This window comes from Scyliorhinus torazame, chromosome 3, assembly GCF_047496885.1.
Source record: "Scyliorhinus torazame isolate Kashiwa2021f chromosome 3, sScyTor2.1, whole genome shotgun sequence".
NCBI lineage: Eukaryota > Metazoa > Chordata > Chondrichthyes > Carcharhiniformes > Scyliorhinidae > Scyliorhinus > Scyliorhinus torazame.
The window spans coordinates 97,439,775-97,459,936 of record NC_092709.1 but is presented as its reverse complement, the minus strand read 5'-3'; the positions used below and the strand labels follow the sequence as shown (position 1 = coordinate 97,459,936).

Here is a 20,162-nt window from a genome sequence, read left to right as displayed (position 1 = left end):
CTATCTTGTGGAACAGGTCCGAGACCACGGGTGCGGCCCTCGGTCACCTCTGGCAACCCCACAGTATGAACATTCTGACTTCTGGATCTGTTCTCCAGGTCATTCAGCTTAGCCGATAATGTTCTGTTAACTTCGGCCACAGAAGCACGGTAGCACAGTGGTTAGCACTTGCTTCACAGCGCCAGGGTCCCAGGTTTGATTCCTGGCTTGGGTCACTATGCGGAGTCTGCACTTTCTCCCAGTGCCTGCGTGGGTTTCCTCTGGGCTTCCCTCCCACAAGTCCCGAAAGACGTGCTGTTAGGTAATTTGGAGATTCTAAATTCCTCTCGGTGTACCCGAACAGGTGCCGGAATGTGGTGACTACGGGCTTTTCACAGTAACTTTATTGCAGTGTTAATGACTTGTGATAATAAAGATTATTATTATTATAAGGTTGGACTCCAGGGAGGTGATCTATCACTATAGTACGGCAAAACCGTCTCCATGCCTTTAATTATGGCTCCATGAGCTTCAACGATATTGCTGGTGGTTTCAGGAACTAGAATGGGGCCAAGGCAGCCTCTATTACCTTTCGATCCGTTGATAAGCTTTGTTGGCATTTATCATGCTCGATCACCAAATTTTGGTGAGAGCTTTGGCCGCCATTAGTGGAGTGGTTGGAGAAGAAGCTGCCCCACTCCGCGCTTTATATGCATTTATAATATGGTTAATTTTATGTGCATAAGTGCAAGTTGAAATATAGGCTGGTGGGAAGAGAATCTGATGTACTTTTGCTGGGGATGAATTAGCAAGGTTTCTAAAGCACATGTTGCGACCAAAGTGCTGTAATTAAAATTGGGTGAGTGAGATATGAAATCCTTTCCAAAACTGGAGAATTTGCTAGTCTATATTTAGTTAATGCAAATTCTGACAGCCATTGTGGCTTTTAAGACCATTGATGTTGAATCGATCCCCACTTGTTCACTGGAGAGCCTTTGCTCTGTAGGTTATTGTAATCTTAAACCTTGGAGTTTTGCAGTTGCAGCATTTGGTCAGATTTGATGGTTAGTGAAAACTATATCGTTGACCTTGTGATTTGATTTAGTGGCACCCTATGAGAAGATAAATTATCTGACGGTTATGAACATGCTGATAGATGGCTGGCATAGAGTTTCAAATGACTGATGGACTGAACATGTCCATGGGAGTTATGAAAGTCAGAGGAACTCCTAGAATCAAATAATTAGCTGTTATGTTGAAATTTTAACTTTGTTTGCCGCCGACAGCAGTAAACAGTATAATGGTGAAAGGGTAAAAAATACAATTATGATCTGAAGATGCGTTAGATGATTTGGGGCAGTAGATTGCTGCTTTCTTATTGGCCGTAAAATTTAGAAGCACAGTACATTGCAGCAAAAAAGAATGCCATTCATAGAACATGGAACATTACAGCGCAGTACAGGCCCTTCGGCCCTCGATGTTGTGCCGACCTGTGAAACCACTCTAAAGCCCATCTACACTATTCCCTTATCGTCCATATGTCTATCTAATGACCATTTGAATGCCCTTAGTGTTGGCGAGTCCACTACTGTTGAAGGCAGGGTATTCCACGCCCTTATTACTCTCTGAGTAAAGAACCTACCTCTGACATCTGTCTTATATCTATCTCCCCTCAATTTAAAGCTATGTCCCCTCGTGCTAGACATCACGATCCGAGGAAAAAGGCTCTCACTGTCCACCCTATCCAATCCTCTGATCATCTTGTATGCCTCAATTAAGTCACCTCTTAACCTTCTCTCTAACGAAAGCAGCCTCAAGTCCCTCAGCCTTTCATAAGATCTTCCCTCCATATCAGGCAACATTCTGGTAAATCTCCTCTGCACCCTTTCCAATGCTTCCACATCCTTCCTATAATGCGGCGACCAGAATTGCATGCAATACTCCAAATGTGGCCGCACTAGAGTTTTGTACAGCTGCAACATGACCTCATGTCTCCGAAACTCAATCCCTCTACCAATAAAAGCTAACACACCGTCCGCCTTCTTAACAACCCTCTCAACCTGGGTGGCAACTTTCAGGGATCTATGTACATGGACACCGAGATCTCTCTGCTCATCCACACTGCCAAGAATCTTACCATTAGCCCAGTACTCTGTCTTCCTGTTATTCCTTCCAAAATGAATCACCTCACACTTTTCTGCATTAAACTCCATTTGCTACCTCTCAGCCCAGCGCTGCAGCTTATCTATGTCCCTCTGTAACTTGTAACATCCTTCCGCACTGTCTACAACTCCACCGACTTTAGTATCATCTGCAAATTTACTCACCCATCCTTCTACGTCCTTCTCCAGGTCATTTATAAAAATGACAAACAGCAGTGGCCGCAAAACAGATCCTTGTGGTATACCACTAGTAACTGGATTCCAGTCTGAACATTTCCCATCAACCCTTTGTCTTCTTCCAGCGAGCCAATTTCTGATCCAAACTGCTAAATCACCCTGAATCCCATGCCTCTGTATTTTCTGCAGTAGCCTACTGTGGGGAACCTTATCAAACGCTTTACTGAAATCCATGTACACCACATCAACAGCTTTACCCTCATCCACCTGTTTGGTCACCTTCTCAAAGAACTCAATAAGGTTTGTGAGGCATGACCTACCCTTCACAAAACCGTGTTGACTATCTCTAATCAAATTATTCCTTTTCAGATGATTATACATCCTATCTCTTATAAACCTTTCCAAGATTTTGCCCACAACAGAAGTAAGGCTCACTGGTCTATAGTTACCTGGGTTGTCTCTACTCCACTTCTTGAACAAGGGGACAAGATTTGCTATCCTCCAGTCTTCTGGCACTATTCCTGTAGACAAAGATGACTTAAAGATCAAAGCCACAGGCTCAGCAATCTCCTCATTAGCTTCCCAGAAACCTAGGATAAATCGCATCCAGCCCAGGGGACTTCAATTTTCACACTTTCCAGAATTGCTAACACCTCCTCCTTATGAACCTTAAGGCTTTCTAGTCTAGTAGCCTGAATCTCAGTATTCTCCTCAACAACATTGTCTTTTTCCTGTGTGAATACTGATGAAAAATATTCATTTAGCACCTCTCCTATCTCCTCGAACTCCAAGCACAACTTCCCACTACTGTCCTTGACTGGCCCTACTCTTACCCTAGTCATTCGTTTATTATTGACATATCTAAGCTTTAGGGTTATCCTTGATCCTACCTGCCAAAGTCTTCTCATGTCCCCTCCAGGCTCTTCTTAGCTCTCTCTTTAGGTCCTTCCTAGCTAACTTCTAACTCTCGAGCACCCTACCTGAACCTTCATGTCTCATCTTTACATAAGCCTCCTTCTTCCTCTTGACAAGTGTTTTGACTGCTTTAGTAAACCACGGTTCCCTTGCTCGACCACTTCCTCCCTGCCTGACAGGTACATACTTATCAAGGACACGCAGTAGCTGTTCCTTGAACAAGCTCCACATTTCCATTGTGCCCATCCCCAGCAGTTTTCCTCTCCATCCGATGCATCCTAAGTCTTGCCTCACGGCATCATAATTGCCTTTCCCCCAGATGTAACTCTTGCCCTGCGGTATATACCTATCCCTTTCCATCACTAAAGTAAACGTAATCGAATTGTGGTCACTATCACCAAAGTGTTCACCTACCTCCAAATCTACCACCTGTCCTGGTTCATTACCCAGTACCAAATCCAATATGGCCTCACCTCTCGTTGGCCTATCTACATACTGTGTCAGGAAACCCTCCTGCACACATTGGACAAAAACGGAACCATCTAAAGTATTCGAACTATAACGTTTCCAGTCAATATTTGGAAAGTTAAAGTCCCCCATAACAACTACCCTGTTGCTTTCGCTCTTATCCAGAAACATCTTTGCAAGCCTTTCCTCTACATCTCTGGAACTTTTCGGAGGCCTATAGAAAACCCCTAACAGAGTGACCTCTCCTTTCCTGTTTCTAACCTCGGCCCATACTACCTCAATAGACGAGTCCTCATCAAACGTCCTTTCTGCCGCTGTAATACTGTCCTTGACTAACAATGCCACCCCTCCTCCTCTTTTACCACCTTCCCAGTGCTTGCTGAAATATCTAAACCCCGGCACCTGCAACAACCATTCCTGTCCCTGCTCTATACATGTCTCCGAAATGGCCACAACATCGAAGTCCCAGGTACCAACCCATGCTCAAGTTCACCCACCTTATTCCGGATGCTCCTGGCATTGAAGAAGACACACTTTAAACCACCTTCCTGCCTGCCGGTACACTCCTGCAACTTTGAAACCTTACTTATGACCTCACTACTCTCAACCTCCTGTATACTGGAGCTACAATTCAGGTTCCCAAGCCCCTGCTGAATGAGTTTAAACCCTCCCGAAGAGCATTAGCAAATTTCCCCCCCAGGATATTGGTACCCCTCTGGTCCAGGTGTAGACCATCCCGTTTGTAGAGGTCCCACCGACCCCAGAATGAGCCCCAATTATCCAGAAATCTGAAACCCTCCCTCCTGCACCATCCCTGTAGCCACGTGTTCAACTCCTCTCTCTCCCTATTCCTCGTCTCGCTATCACGTGGCACGGGTAACAACCCACAGATAATAACTCTGTTTTCCCTAGATCTAAGTTTCCACCCTAGCTCCCTGAATTCCTGCCTTACATCCCTATCCCTTTTCCTACCTATGTCATTGGTACCTATGTGGACCACGACTTGGGGCTGCTCCCCCTCCCCCTTAAGGATCCCGAAAACACGATCCGAGACAACACGGACCCTGGCACCTGGGAGGCAACACACCAATCGTGAGTCTCTCTCGTTTCCACAGAATCTCCTATCTATCCACCTAAGTATGGAGTCTCCAATGACTAATGCTCTACTCCTCTCCCCCTTCCCTTCTGAGCAACAGGGACAGATTCTGTGCCAGAGACCTGTACCCCATGGCTTTCCCCTGGTAAGTTTCCCCCCCCCCCCCCAAACAGTATCCAAAACGGTATACTTGTTACTAAGGGGAACGACCACAGGGGATCCCTGTACTGACTGCTTCCTCCCAGCCCCTCTCACCATCACCCATCTATCTTTATTCTTCGGAGTAACTACATCCCTGAAGCTTCTATCTATGACCACCTCTGCCTCCCGAATGATCCGAAGTTCATCCAGCTCCAGTTCCCTAACGCGGTTTCTGAGGAGCTGGAGATGGTTGCACTTCCCACAGATGAAATTAGCAGGGACACTGACGGTGTCCCTCACCTCAAACATTCTGCAGGAGGAACATTGCACTACCTTCCCTGCCATCCCCTATAGATAAACGAAGAAAAAGAAAGAAAAAGCTTACCTGTTATTCACTCCCCTTCTCAGCAAGCACTCACTCAGCAACCTCTGCGCCCCGCACAATAACACCCGAGCGAAAATAAAAGAAAAACTACTTACCTTTCACTACCTAATCCCTTACCTGCAGGCCGTGATGTCACAGTTCACCTTCTTTCTACTTCTACCTGCCCTCAAGCCTTCCTCTTGATCTTTATAGCGGTTGGGTTTTTTTTGGTTAGAGGAGGGGGTAAGGAGGGAAACACTGAAGAAGTATTTTGGGTTTAAGTGTCACTTGACAACAGCTCCTCCACAAACCACCTTCAAGTTAGGGTGAGCACAACGGTGTATGCAAATTGCCCCCGCAACAGCCAATCAGCAGCTCCACTCTACTGCCCTCTGCTGGATGCTTGTCTTCACTTGAACAGCTAGGGTCTCTTGCTCAGGTACACTTTCAAGTTAGGGTGAGCACAATGGCGTATACAAATTTCCCCCGCGATAGCCAATCACCAGCTCCGCTTTACTGCCCCTTGCACAGCATGCTTGCACCAATACCCTGTCCTTTTTCCTATTTACGAGGTTTTCTTTCAAAGTAATAATCTTTATTATTGTCACAAGTAGGCTTACGGTAACACTGCAATGGAGTTATTGTGAAAATCCCCTAGTCACCACATTCCGGCACCTGTTAGGGTACACCGAGGGAGGATTCAGAATGCCCAATTCACCTAACAAGCACGTCTTTCGGGACTTGTGGAGGAAACTGGAGCACCTGGTAGAAGCCCACTCAGATACTGGGAGAATATGCATACTCCGCACAAACAGTGACCCAAGCGGGAATTGTACCCAGGACCGTAGCACAGTGGTTAGCACAGTTGCTGCACAGCTCCTAGGTTTCAGGTTCGATTACCCGCTTGGGTCACTGTCTGTGCGGAGTCTGCACCCCCAGTGTCTGCATGGGTTTCCTCTGGGTGCTCTGGTTTCCTCCCACAGTCCAAAGATGTGCAGGTTAGGTTGATTGGCAATGCTGAATTGCCCTTAGTGTCCAAAAAAGGTAGGGGATAGGGTGGAAACGTGGGCTTGGGTAGGGTGCTCCTTCCAAGGGCCGGTGCCCTTATGGGTCGAATGGCCTCCTTCTGCACTGTAAATTCTATGATCTATGATCTATTCTATGATCTATGACCCTTGTGCTGTGAAGCAACAGTGCTCACCACTGTGCTACCGTGCTGCCCATCTTTATTCACTTCCATATTAAAAGCTATCATGGTGACTACTTTCATCACTGTTGCAGCATTCCAAGTTCTAAGAACTATCCATTATTCCTTCCTCCCTTTGGATTCCTCCCATAAAAATCTAAAATTGATGTCTGCTCATTTTATTTTCTGTAATCCCAACAAAGTGCATATAGCTGTTCCACACCATCTTCCCTTCTTGCATGTGGGAATTTGTACATCATTCATTCTCCTGCTCAGAAGTTCAACCGTGTATCTTTTTGATTTCTGCTTAAACCAACGATATTTAAGATAAAAAGGGCAATGACACCTTATCAAACCTCCAGAGGATAAAACTATTGGTGCAGATAGATTGCATTTGTGCACATTAAAAGATATAGTGGAAGAGACCACTGTTCTTTCCGATGGAGGCTGGAATAGAAGTGTAATTTCAAAATTTGCAGTCGATACCAAATTTGGAGCCATGGTTAATATAGTTTGGGGCTATACGAAAAGTATGACAAAATATTGGAAGTAATTAATGCAATTGCAAAGTGAACTTGTAATTGGTAAACACTTTGATATCGATGAGGTGGTGTAGAGGGTTTTCACAGTAACGTCATTGCAGTCTTAATGTAAGCCTACTTGTGACGAAGATTATTATTATGTTATATATTCCTTAGAAAATAAATGTCTTAATTTGCTAGAGGACAAGAGGGATCTGGGAGAACAGATCACAAATCACTAAAAGTAATGATGAATAGGGCCATTTAAAAGCACACCAAGCACAGTGGTGCATTTCTAGAGGATGGAACTTTAAGATAATAAAGAATTTGACATGGTTGGCATGGAGTAGATGTTTCCATTTGTAGGGAGAGCAGAACTATAACAAGGTATTTACAAGAGAATCTTGTTTGCTAAGAGAGTGGTTAGAATGTAGAATGTGTTACTACAAGATATAAATTAGATAACTAGATGTTGCATGTCGGTAGGGCCTCTTCTCATTGGAACAGAGCAGTTTAAAGAGATGACCTTTAAAAATGTTTGCAAGTTGAGAAGTGTCTGTAGACTAGAGATCGAAAAATGATTCCCTCGGATGAGTGAATTGATAACTGGAGGTCATAGATTTAATATTGTCAAAAGGCTGAGAAAGGTGATGAGAATTTTCTTCACTGAGTTGTCAGGATCTGGAACGCTCTACCTGGAAAGGTGTGGAAGCCATAAATAATTTAAAAAAGCAATTGGACAGGTATTCTATGAAGATCTTACAGGGTTATTTACAAAAAACCTGAGGGACTGAACATGGCTACCCTTCTAAAGAGCCAGCACAGGCATGACTGGCTGAAAGACCATCCCTCATGTTGTAAGTTACTGTGATTCCAGGAATTTGTTTTCCAGTGTTAAATTGTCAAATTGGTAATTTTCCAGTTGCTCTTTTCTTGTTAGGTCGCATGTTTTACAATGGTTCGCTTCATTTGAGCACAAGGGTGATCATTTTTGGAACTATTTCTCAGATGTGACTTTTAAAACCACGGTCCAATTTACTTGTTCTCCTGCGTGCAGAGGGTGTATTGTACCTGACCAACATTACTCCCTCAACCTACCTCACCAATGCAGAATGTCCAACCTTGCATTTCATGGGTTTCACATGGATAGTGAACCGCTTGACGATGGAGGGCATTACAGCCAAGCCTACTTATAGCTCCAAGTGATGTTCATGATCACTCCTGTTGCTGCAGGAGCCACTGGGTAAACTACTGGGAATCCTGGGTGGCAACACCTTTCCCCCTCTGCTCCCCAGCACCACCCATCTACACCTCCCGCTGCCTGGGGAAAGCGGGCAGCATAATCAAAGACCCCTCCCACCCGGCTTACTCACTCTTCCAACTTCTTCTATCGGGCAGGAGATACAGAAGTCTGAGAACATGCACGAACAGACTCAAAAACAGCTTCTTCCCCACTGTCGCCAGACTCCTAAATGACCCTCTTATGGACTGACCTCATTAACACTACACCCTGTATGCTTCATCCAATGCCGGTGCTTATGTAGTTACATTGTATACCTTGTGTTGCCCTATTATGTATTTTCTTTTCTTCCCTTTTCTTCCCATGTACTTAATGATCTGTTGAACTGCTCGCAGAAAAATACTTTTCACTGTACATCGGTACACGTGACAATAAACAAATCCAATCCAATCCATAACCCAGTGACACCAAGACCCATTGTTAAGCATTTGTATTTTTGTGTACATAACATAATGCTTGAGAATGTCCTATTGAAGTATAATGTGTTAAAGGTATGGCATGTTGTCATCTGGATTTGAGCACAAAGGTATTATAATGTTATTGTGTATCTTTGTTCCTAGATGGAGCAAGGTCACTTGAGTCCGATCACGTGATGTGTTGATGCCGTAATTGGCTATTTGCCTGGGCAAATGGGCAGTCTATCCTAACAGCCTGTCGAGTAATCACATTTCCAATAAAGCTCTTGTTGGTCTGCAAGCATATCTTTCAAAATACCACAAATGTGGCTATGTTAGGCTTACTTATACCCTATTTTCAGAATATTTTATATGAGAATAGTACATTATTCCACTAAATAATAATAAAATATCCCTAACTAAATTTTTAGAAATTGTTTATTAAAAATATGATTTACAGTGGGGTATTTTGCAGTGAAAGTGTACTACGCATTTAGCTGTTACTAAGAATAGTGCATGGTGCTGGTGCATTGTAAATTTAGGATTGCTAAAACTAATGCTGAAACTACTTCATAGTTTGCGCTTGCTGATCCTTGGTGACGAGTCGCAGAGCAATGTTATCAGAAATTTATTGCATCATTGTAGTGACAGGTGGAAAACTATTAACGGTACAAATTGTGCTGTAAAACAAAGTATTTGACCACAAAATGAGCAACTCAAAAATGTGCAGTTTATAAAATGCTGATGCTAAATTTGACATCTTGGCTATTGAAACTTAAACATATTTGGCATGTTGTTTTAGAAGGACATCTGTTGACAAACATTAAAATGAAAATATTTTGAAAATGAGATTTTTTTTGTGGCCGTTGATGACTGTAACACTGTGGTTTTCGACAGGTTAACCACCGGCCTTGTTAGCTGTGGGAAATTTAAGAAAAAACAGCATGGTGATGGATATTAGCGCATATCTTTTTCCAAAATTACAATTCCTGGATTGCTTTATCAAATTATCTGTGTGTTCCTACCTGAGAAGTATTTACTTCACTCAAATTCTTCTGTAAAACTAATCATTCCTGTGTATAAATGGTGAGAGTAAACATTCTTTATTAATCATCTAAATGTACAGTGGCTATATTCTGCATCTCAGATGCATGGATTTATTAAGGGTTGTGGAATTGATTGAAGCAAATATTGCAAAGCTCGTATTTTCATACTTTAAATCAAATGCTCTGCATCCATCCAAAGAAGTATGCAACCAAGACATTTGCAGAATAGTTCCCACATGTCAATGCCGTCCCTCTGTACACTGGAAAGTTTAGTTGAATACTGATCATTGGCAGAGACTAGGCGCGATTCAGAGACCGTGTTGCGCCCAGCACGGACCGGGCGTAAGGGGTGAATCGCACGAGAGCCCCAAATCTAGCTCCAGGCCAATCGTGAGTCACCAACTTGCTGCGCCCAGCGTGATCTGGATCTCTTCCTAGCTGGCGAGATGGAGATCTGCATATTTAAATGATCCATTAGGCTAATTTCAATATCCAGACATCATATTCACCCCTGCCCAGGAGTCGATGACTGGGCTTGCGAGATTTTGCCAGGGCACCGCTTAGCACTCATTTCCACAAATGTGGACCAAACATAATGGCATCTCTGGGGGTCTCGTAGGTCATTAGAGACCCCTGGGTGGTGGGGACAAGGCAGGAAAGTATCCTGGCACTGCCAGGGTGTCATTGCCAACGTTCCGGGAGGGGGGGGGGGGGCTAGCCCATTTGAGGCAGGTTGAGGAGGATCACAGGAGTTTCTGCAAGATTGGGGGAGCAAAGGGGAGGGGGAATGTTGAAAGGGGGAGTCCAGAGATAAGGGCTGCCGGTCAAAATGGCTCCTTGATCTGCAAGGATCCATTAAACTCGCCAGCAGGAAATTGACCAAAGTGTGCCCTCGGCCGGGAGAAACTCCCTGAGGGTCAAATGAACCGGCAAAGTGCCAGTGAATAGCAGGGTGAATCTCGCGCTACAGCCGCCAAGAAACATCCCGCCACACACGCCCAAAAGTGGACTTTAACATTTGTCTGGTGAATCGCGCCCTGGGTGTAGGTAAATCATGTAAAGTATTGAGACCACTTTGAAACACAGCAGCAATGCACACTATAGCCACCTAAATTGGCCAGCTCCCGATTTAAAATGGCGAACGGCAAAGGCTGATGGGAAAGTCAACCAACATAGACAGAAACCAGCAGGTGCTGGTTTGCTATGTATTTAACTCTGCAAAAGACCAGACCACATCGATACCAGCGACCATCAGCATAACAATGCAGCAGCCATCTACATACTGATGAGCAATCCCTGGGAACAATAAGTAACATTTGGGGGACACAAAGCAAAGCCAGACTCCCCGGCGCCAGCAGGAGCCAACACAAAGGAGGTGAACGAGCACCTCAAGACCGCCCATCGATCAGGGAACTGCTCCAGTATTGGAGAAATTGAACCAAGCGATTGGGACAAAGTCCAATCACTTGGGACTAGGTACAGGGTCCACCCCGAAAGGCTGGAAGCCCTGGGGACAATAAGAGTTAAGCCCCAAGTTCAAATCGCGCTCTTCACCTCTTCGACCTGCCCGGGTCACCCAGCAACATGAACCAACATTGACCGTGAGCGGTGCAGTGATAACCGAACGAAGTAAGTCTTAATTCAATGCTCGCTACGAGATGGGCGCTCCTAGCTACCAATCCGTGCCAACTTCAAATCCCGCAGACTCAGATTCCGAACGAAAGGCCATTTGTTCCCCTGACCTGGTGGGCCAGTCCGAAGTTAAGTATAGGCTTGTTAGTTGTAGAAGTAGCTTAGACGTAGAATTTGTGCATGAGTAGCAATTACTGTGTATAATAAATGTGCTTTGATTTGAATCTTACTAATCGGTGTATTGGGTTATTGATCATTACTCGGACTTGAACCTTGTGGCGGTATCATAAAGATACCTGGCAACTCGAGAGCAAAGGTAATAAAACAGAGCAATAAAATATAATTGGAACCAACATGGAGATAACTGATGCAACATGATTGGCATGAATTTTAAAATCAGGCACAGTTTTATGGAGGTGATTGCCTCACCAATTCTGAAAGTTGAATCACAAAGCAGTTTTGCCCCCAAAGTCTTGAATAAACTGGCCAATATTTTCTTATTTTATTTTGCCAGTTTTCTCTAAGGAGAGCTATGAAGGTAAATGCTAATCTCTCCAATTTTAGTAGTATGATATATTGTCATGTTGAAACTTACTACATATTTAATGTATTACAAGGACACTTGTATTCGTGGAGTATTGTGGTCCTCTTGCATTGTGCAGGACAATTGACTATTCTGACACAGCATTGCCTTTTGATTACATTGACTAAATGTTGTTTTATATATTGGGCAGCTAAGCCATTTTCAAGTAAAGCATTTACAATAAACATTGTCTACAGCTTTACTTATTTTCACTATCTTCTCTTTCAGCTCAACAGATGGGCCTCGTGCAAGGATCTTGCATTTTAAGCCCCTGCTGCTGGATTTTGGTTTACAGTAAGTGCTTTTATTAATGGTCACAATACCTTCTATGCCGTGTGTCTGGAGAAGCCACGGTGATGCTGTTTGCCATCCATGTCTTTGGGTGAAGTGAAATATGGCTCGAGTAAGAAACGCGTTCTACCGGCCGCATTGCGCCCAAAAGGCAGCACAGGGCGGCTGGTGGATGCCAGGGGATCTCTCTTCCAGGATCCACCCGGGTCGCCACGCCTCACTAACGCATATTACAGTGAGATAGCTAGTCTCACTCCAATATGCGCTCCCCTGATTTAACCCTTTCGCCTTAGAGACCTCCAGCGAACGCCGTTCAGTGCGGTCTGCACAAATGGGGACCCGATGGAATGGATCGGAATCCCCCAGGTGGTTGCCCTTTGGACAGGGTATCACCCTGGCACTGCTAGGGCCACCCAAGCACCTTGACACAGGCACCCTGGCACTGCCAGCTGATGGGGGCACTGCCAGGATGGCAGACCCATGTGCCAGGCTGGCATTTCTCCTGTGCCGGGGATGTTGCTCGTTTTAGCCTTCGTTTAATTGCTCTAATTCTGTCACCTTTGCTCTTGAGTCGTCAGGTATCTTTCTGATACCGCCACGTGGTTCAAGTCCGAGTAATGATTAATAAGCCAACACACCGCTTAGTAAGAGTTAAATCAACGCTCATTTATTATATACAGCAATTAATACTTATACAATAATTCTACTTCTAAACTACTACCTCCCACTAACAGGCCAATACTTAACTTTGGAAATGGCCCACCAGATCAGGGAAACGAATGCCCTTTCGAATGTGTTCTGAGCCTGCGGGATTCAAAAGCTGGTACAGGTCGATAGTCAGGAGTGTCTAGCTGGTAGCGATCGTTGGAGTAAAACTTACGGTTTCTTTCAGCAAGGGTCTCGAAGGGTGCGGAGCGGAGAAGAAGGGTCGAGTTGAACTTGGCCCCTATTCTTATAGTCCCCAGGGGCTTCCCGCCTCTCGGGGCGGACCTTGTACCTGGTTCCAAGTGATTGGACTTGGTCCCAATCACTTGGTTCGATATTCTCCAATACTGGAGCGATTCCTTGATCAAGGGGTGGTCGTTTACCTCTCTTTGTGTCGGCTCCTGCTGGCGACGAAAGGTCTGGGTCGGCTTTGTGTTGCTAATTTGTATCAATTGTTCCCGGGGATGGCTGCTTAGTATGCAGATTGCTGGGGTGTTGTGATGTTGATGGCTGCAGGTATCGGTTTGGTCTGGTTTCTCCAGAGGCGAATACACTGTTTTACCTGCAGCTGTCTGTTTGAGTCCTGTTGGCTGATTTTCCCATCAGCCTCTTCCGTTCGCCTTTTTAAATCGGGGTTTGGCCATTCTAATCGGGAGTCAGCCATTGGACATGGCTACAGGGATCAGGTCCAGGGGTTAGATTGCGCTCATAATATAAAAGGAGTGGTTTCAGATGAATTCTGCTGGGTGTGAGCTATATGATGAACGTTGTAATCATGATTCCTTTTTATCCATACATTGCGTGGCTAAATTCCAAATTTAAAATAAAATCTTTGAAGTAGTGGCCTGGAATATTTTTGTATCCACCTGAGGGATCAAAAGGGGCTTCAGTTTAACCTCTCATCCAAAAGGCTATACCTCTGACACTGCAAAACCCCATTCGCACTGCTGAGTGTCAGCCTAGATCAGTGGTTCCCAACCTGTCGTGTCATGGCACGTCTATTCTATACATTTTTTTTGAGGGATATTTCCTATTTTGAATTAGGTTATGAACAATCAACTTTTTATTTGAAATTAAATTGCGTTTAGTGGTAAAACATTCAAAATCACTAGATCTAGACCTAGAATGCACTAACTATTCCACTTCAGTAGTTCAGCTTCTGTATAATTTTATTTTACGGTGACCAACTCCCTCAAGTAGGAAATAAACGACTGCCGCCTCAGGGAGAACCTTTCAGCCAATCCTCTCATTACATACATGATTTTTTCCAAGTATAAAAACCCCATCCGCCATTTAACCATACCACGGCGCTGGCCAGTGCCGAAGAGTTCCAACCAAATAGAGCTCTCCTTGGGGCTATTACGGAGGCGAAGGCAAAAACATTCGCCTTCGTCCCATCTGCAACTCTGGTAAATCTGAGATCCCCAAAATTGCCATCAAAAGAGCACAGTTCGAAATCAACCCCAAGAATTCCCGACACAAAATCATAGAATTCCTACAGTGCAGGCATGCTGCTGAAGAAGGAGACCCGAAGCTCACAAGCTTAGTACAGGACCAGAACACGTGTGTATGATATGTCGGACCCCTAGAGCACTGCTTACATCTATCTTCTACATCTGCGAAAACCCCACTCAGTTCATGCCCTAGTCAAAGGTGCCTATGCACCACCTTAAATTGAATCGGGCTGATCCTCGCACGCAAGGAGGTAGTTTTGACTCTATATAGAGCCTTGCTGCTGCTGCTGCCCCTCAAAACTGGCTAACTTATGCCCCCCCCTCCCCCCAGTGCTAACAATTGCACTACCCTGCTGCCCCTGGATCAGTGCAGACTAGATGGACCGAATGGCCTCCTGCACTGTAGGAATTCTTTATTATTTAAATTAATTTAGAGTACCCAATTATTTTTTCCAATTAAGAGGCAATTTAGCGTGGCCAATCCACCTAACCTGCACATCTTTGGGTTGTGGGGGTGAAACCCATGCAGACACGGGGAGATTGTGCAAACTCCACACAGACAGTGACCCGGAATCGGCGTGCCATCCATGCACTATGGAAATTCTATGATTCTATTCTAAGGAAGTATATCTTTTTTTTCCCAATTCAGGGGCAATTTAGCGAGGCCAATCCACCAACCGTGCACTTCTTTGGGATGTGGGGTTGAGACTCACGGGGACAATGTGCAAACTCCACACGGACAGTGACAGTAGGGCAGCACGGTAGCATTGTGGATAGCACAATTACTCACCGCTCCAGGGTCCCAGGTTCAATTCCGGCTTGGGTCACTGTCTGTGCGGAGTCTGCACATCCTCCCCATGAGTGCGTGGGTTTCCCCGGGTGCTCCGGTTTCCTCCCACAGTCCATAGATGTGCAGGTTAGGTGGATTGGCCATGCTAAATTGCCCTTAGTGTCCAAAATTGCCCTTAGTGTTGGGTGGGGTTACTGGGTTATGGGGATAGGGTGGAGGTGTTGACCTTGGGTAGGGGGCTCTTTCCAAGAGCCGGTGCAGACTCGATGGGCCGAATGGCCGCCTCCTGCACTGTAAATTCTATGATAATCTATGATAATCTATGACCCGGGTCCTCTGCACTGTGAGCTATGGAGGCATTTCAAACTTAAATCGTTTGTATGGGCGCTCGCAGTGGGGGCCCTATTTAGGAGCTGGATCCAAGTTTAAATCTAGGACCAAAGCTCCCTAAGATCTCAAACAAACAGCCTCACTCCACCCTATCAAACACCTTTTCCACATCTACTGCGATAATCACCACATTAAGTAACCTCCTGAGAATTGCCCGACAACAAACCCCGTCTACTCCTCAGATACGACCCCTGGGAGACATCGCGCTAGCCTTTTGGCCCCTCCATCCTCTTTGATGGTGTTGGAAATTCATGCTCAGTTGGTGTCGATTGAGCAGGTCCTGTTGGACAAAGTTAAAAGGAAATGGAAGAAGCAGTTGAATCAGGAGTTTCCGGGGGGTGGGGGGGTACGCAAGGCTCTATATGCGCTAGCCAAGACCTTTGGCAACAATTTTGCATCTGCATTCAATAATAGGACAGTACAACCACACCCCACCAGGACCTTACCCTTCTTTAAGATCAAGGAGATTGATTTCTGCGCCAATGTAGTCAGCAACGTCCCCGAGCCATAGAGTCCTTCAACATCTCAAGCAGCACTGGGGCCAGCAACCCGGCAGACTTATTGTAAAAGTCAGTCTGGAACCAGTCCGGTCCTGGTACCTTCCCCAACTACCATACGCTCCATAACCTCTTCCAAAGTCAAGAGTGGCCTCCCTTTTCCCCTGTTCCACCACTGAAATAGCCAAACCTCCCAAAAACTCTTAACATTGAGACTCCATCCTCTGGGGGCTCTTTAATCCTCTTTAATCTTGACCGGGGCAGAGACCTCCCCCCCACGTTCCTAACCTGCACAATTTCCTAAGAGGCCCCTTGTCATCTCAGCTGATGTGCCTACAAGTGACTAGCCTCTTCCTCATGCTCATGAAAAGCCTCCTTGAACGTTGCAGCACGCGCACCACCCTATCCGTTGACACAGCCCAAACTGTAGCTTCTTCCCACTAGCTAGTAACTCCAGTGTCTGATTGACTGAATATTGACGGTCCCCCTCCAAGATGGCATCCACCAACTTCTGCCTCTCCACCCTATCACTCTTCTCCTTGTGCGTCTTAAAAGAAATGATCTCCCCTTGAATAAACACCTTCAACACCTTCCAAAATGTTGAAGGTGAAATCTCCTCACTCTTATTAAATCTCAGGTACTCCTCCATGGTGAAGGAGAAGCTCTTATCCGCCAGCAGTGATATATCAAACCTCCACGAGGGGTGCTGAACGGGTCCCAACACAGTCACCACGTCCACATAATGCGGAGTGTGGTCAGAAGTCACAATAGCTAGGTATCCCGCCCCCACCACTCCCGGCAACAGGGACCAACCTGCCACTAAGAAATCTATCCTGACATACATCTGGGGAACTTGAGCGAAGAAACGAAAATTCTTCTCTCGTGGGTGTAGAAATCTCCAAGGGCCTGCTCCCCCCATCTGCTCCATAAAGGCCAGCAGTACCTTTGCCATCCCAGAAGGGTTCAATGCCTTAGGCCTCGACTTATCCAGTCGGGGATCCAATACTCAGTTAAAGTCCCCTCTCCTGATTTAGCTGATGTGCATCCAAATCTGGGATCAAAGACAACAACTTATTAATAAAAGCTGTGTTGTCCCAATTTGGGGCATATACATTGACCATCACCATTGATGCACCCACTAACAACCCACAAACCACCACATACCTCCCATTTGGATCCTTCATACAGAATCATCACTGTGGAAAAAGCTTCCTTACTAACCAGGTCTGCTGCCCCCTAGGCCCTACTATCTAACCCCGAATGAAACACCTGCCCCACCAACCTTATTTGATCTGTAACTCACAAATAGGTCTCCTGCAACAGCATCACATCAGCTGTCAATGTCCTAAGGTGTGCAAACACCCTAGATCTCTTTACCGGACCACATGACCCTCTCACATACCATGTGACCAGCTGGATGACAACTCCCTCCACCAACTCCACAAACAAGCCCCCATATACTCCCCTCCCATCAGACCTCAACCACCCAATAACCATATCCCCTAAGCTCATACCTAATAGACCTCTCGCCGTACGAGCTGCAGATAACCCCATCCCAACCATTGACAACTATTCTAGCTAGCGGGGTGGCCCCCCGACACAGAGGCCCATTCATAACCCCAAAATTGCAAACCCCCCCCCCCCCCCAACGCTGCCTCGATCGCCTTCTCATGATCAGTTCCACAGCTAAGATTTCAGCAGTTAGTGAGGTGGCCCCTGACACTGCAATCACCTCAACCATTGCACTTGAAGCTTCCTCTTTTGAAACAGTTTCTTTCTTGTTCTGTTGCCTAGTTCTGTATCGATCACGCATCCCTTTACTGTGGGACACTCGATCCATCGATCTCAACAGATTTCAGTCAAAATCTCCATCGCCAGTCGGGCGAAAAAACTCAAAACAGCGATCTCTGGTGGGAGCCACTTCATGTGTGACCATCCTGCTACACCAGCCGCACCAGCAAGCTCCAATTTAAAAAAAAATGATTTAATTGATTGAATTATTTGTGTCCTTTGTTTGACTTTGAATTTGGCTATTATAGCATATTATTAACGTAAGCAAGTACTTTTGACACACAAATGATCTTGTACAAGTTTTGATAATCACTGGTTCAAAATCATTGTCTATAATCGCCTGCTTAATCCCATGCGCCAGTTTAGACCAATTTAGACCAGAGTTCCCAACACTGAGGGATTGTACCTCCTAGGGGATTTCTGCACAAGGGTGGGAACTAACTACAGTGCTTGGCCAATGTGCATAGGGCACCGGAGAATAGGCAAGATGAATGAAAATGGACAGAGTTTTCTCGAACTATGCTGCCACCATTGACTCTGTGATGAACAGCTACTTCCAAACTAAGCCACAAGGTGTCCTTAAGACATCCAAGATCATGCCACTGGCACCAGCTGAATCTCACCAGATGTACCCCCCCTCCCCCAAACAGTGTCCCAATCAAGTTTAGCTATCAGTGTCGACTGCAAGACTGACCTCTCTCTAATGCGTAGCAAGGTCAGGCTTCAGCCAAGGAAACTATGCCACTTCAAGAACAATGGTCATCCTCAGATCAACATTTGCTGTACCACTGACCCAGAAAAGACCAGGAGTGCCTCAACATCCTCGATCAGACTCTTTCAGACAATACCAGAGTGCAGTGGGATCATCTGTGCAACATTATCCATAACTCTACACTCCGTATAAAGGAAAGAGATCAGAGGAATGCTGACTGATTTGAGGGATTGGACTGAAATGAGGCCAGTTACTGCAACCAAGTGGAGCGCCCTCGTGAGCTGCCAGCAAGTCCCCAGCAAACAACATCCAGATGCTGTCATAGCTGCCAGAATCATGTCTCAGCAGACTGCTCCGCATTGCACCAATCAATACTTGTCGAAATTCTGCAACAGCAAACTATCTGCTGCTGAAACCAGCAATGCTAGAGTGCTCTTTGAAGGAATGAAGAAAGCAACAGGCCCAGCAGCAAGAAGACAAGAGCGGGATGATCATCACTGAACCTAGCAAGCAAATGAAAAGGTAGATGGAGCACCATCTCAAACCTAATGCAACAGAAACCTTTGTCATTGAAGAAACTCAGCGCCATTCCAGACTTTCCTGTCATTGAAGAACTGGACAGCAAGCCCACCGCAGTAGAGCTCAACTTGTCCATTGACTGTTTTGCCAGTAGTAAAGCCTCAGGAATCTATGGCATTCCACCTGAAATCATCAAAAGTGGGAAACTGGCACTGCTGCACTATCTCTATGAACTTGTGTCTCTGCTGCAACGAAAGATTTGTGCCTCAAAGGCATTCAGGATGCAAAAATAATCACCATGTATAAAAACAAGGGGCAATTGCAGTGACTACAATAATTACCAAGGCTTCTCCTTGTTAATTATTATGGGGAAGATTTTTTTGGTTTGCCGTGACCAGATTGCAGACTCAGGCATCCCACATCTACCCTGAGCCTCCATGTCGTTTCAGAGCTGGCAGATCAACAGCTGACATGATTTCCTCACTTCAGTTACAGGAGCAGTGCCGTGGGCAGGACAAACCTCTCTACATTCTTTTCATAGACTTCACCAATGCCTAGACTTCACCAAGGCCTTGTCTCTTTTTACACTCTTTTTAAACTGCTGGAGAAAATAGACTACCCACCTAGACTCCTGGGTATAATTTCTTTTGTCCACGAGAACATTCACAGTTTTGTCCGTTACAGTGGAGAATCATTGGAGGCCTTTGCGATCAGCAGGGTAAAGCAGGACGCTATGTCCCGGTGCCAACTCAATATTTTTCGATGACTCAAATGAGAATTTCTCCCTGCATGCCAGAGCTCATGGCACGTTGTTCAACTTGGCAAGACTGCGTGCCAAAGTATGTAATGAGCTAGTCCATGAGTTGCTATTTGCTGATGATGCCACACGAGCATCCCATACTGAAGTTCACTTACAACATCTTGTACATCAGTTTTTCCAGGCCTGCAAGGAGTTTGAACTGTGACAATCAGCATCAGGAAAAGCAAAGTTTCTGGGCCAGGACATGAGACTCCATTATCCATCAACATTGACAAACCTCACTTTGGA

At 45.5% G+C, this 20,162-nt stretch overlaps 1 protein-coding gene across 1 annotated transcript in view; it reads left to right on the top strand.

Annotated features, from left to right (window-relative positions):
- tmem131l (transmembrane 131 like) overlaps positions 1–20,162 on the top strand; it is a 210,796-nt gene that overhangs the window by 68,180 nt on the left and 122,454 nt on the right. Inside the window, exon 4 of the mRNA XM_072496016.1 lies at positions 12,194–12,259. Coding sequence (XP_072352117.1) covers positions 12,194–12,259 — 66 coding nt within the window. The remainder of the gene's footprint in view (positions 1–12,193; positions 12,260–20,162) is intronic.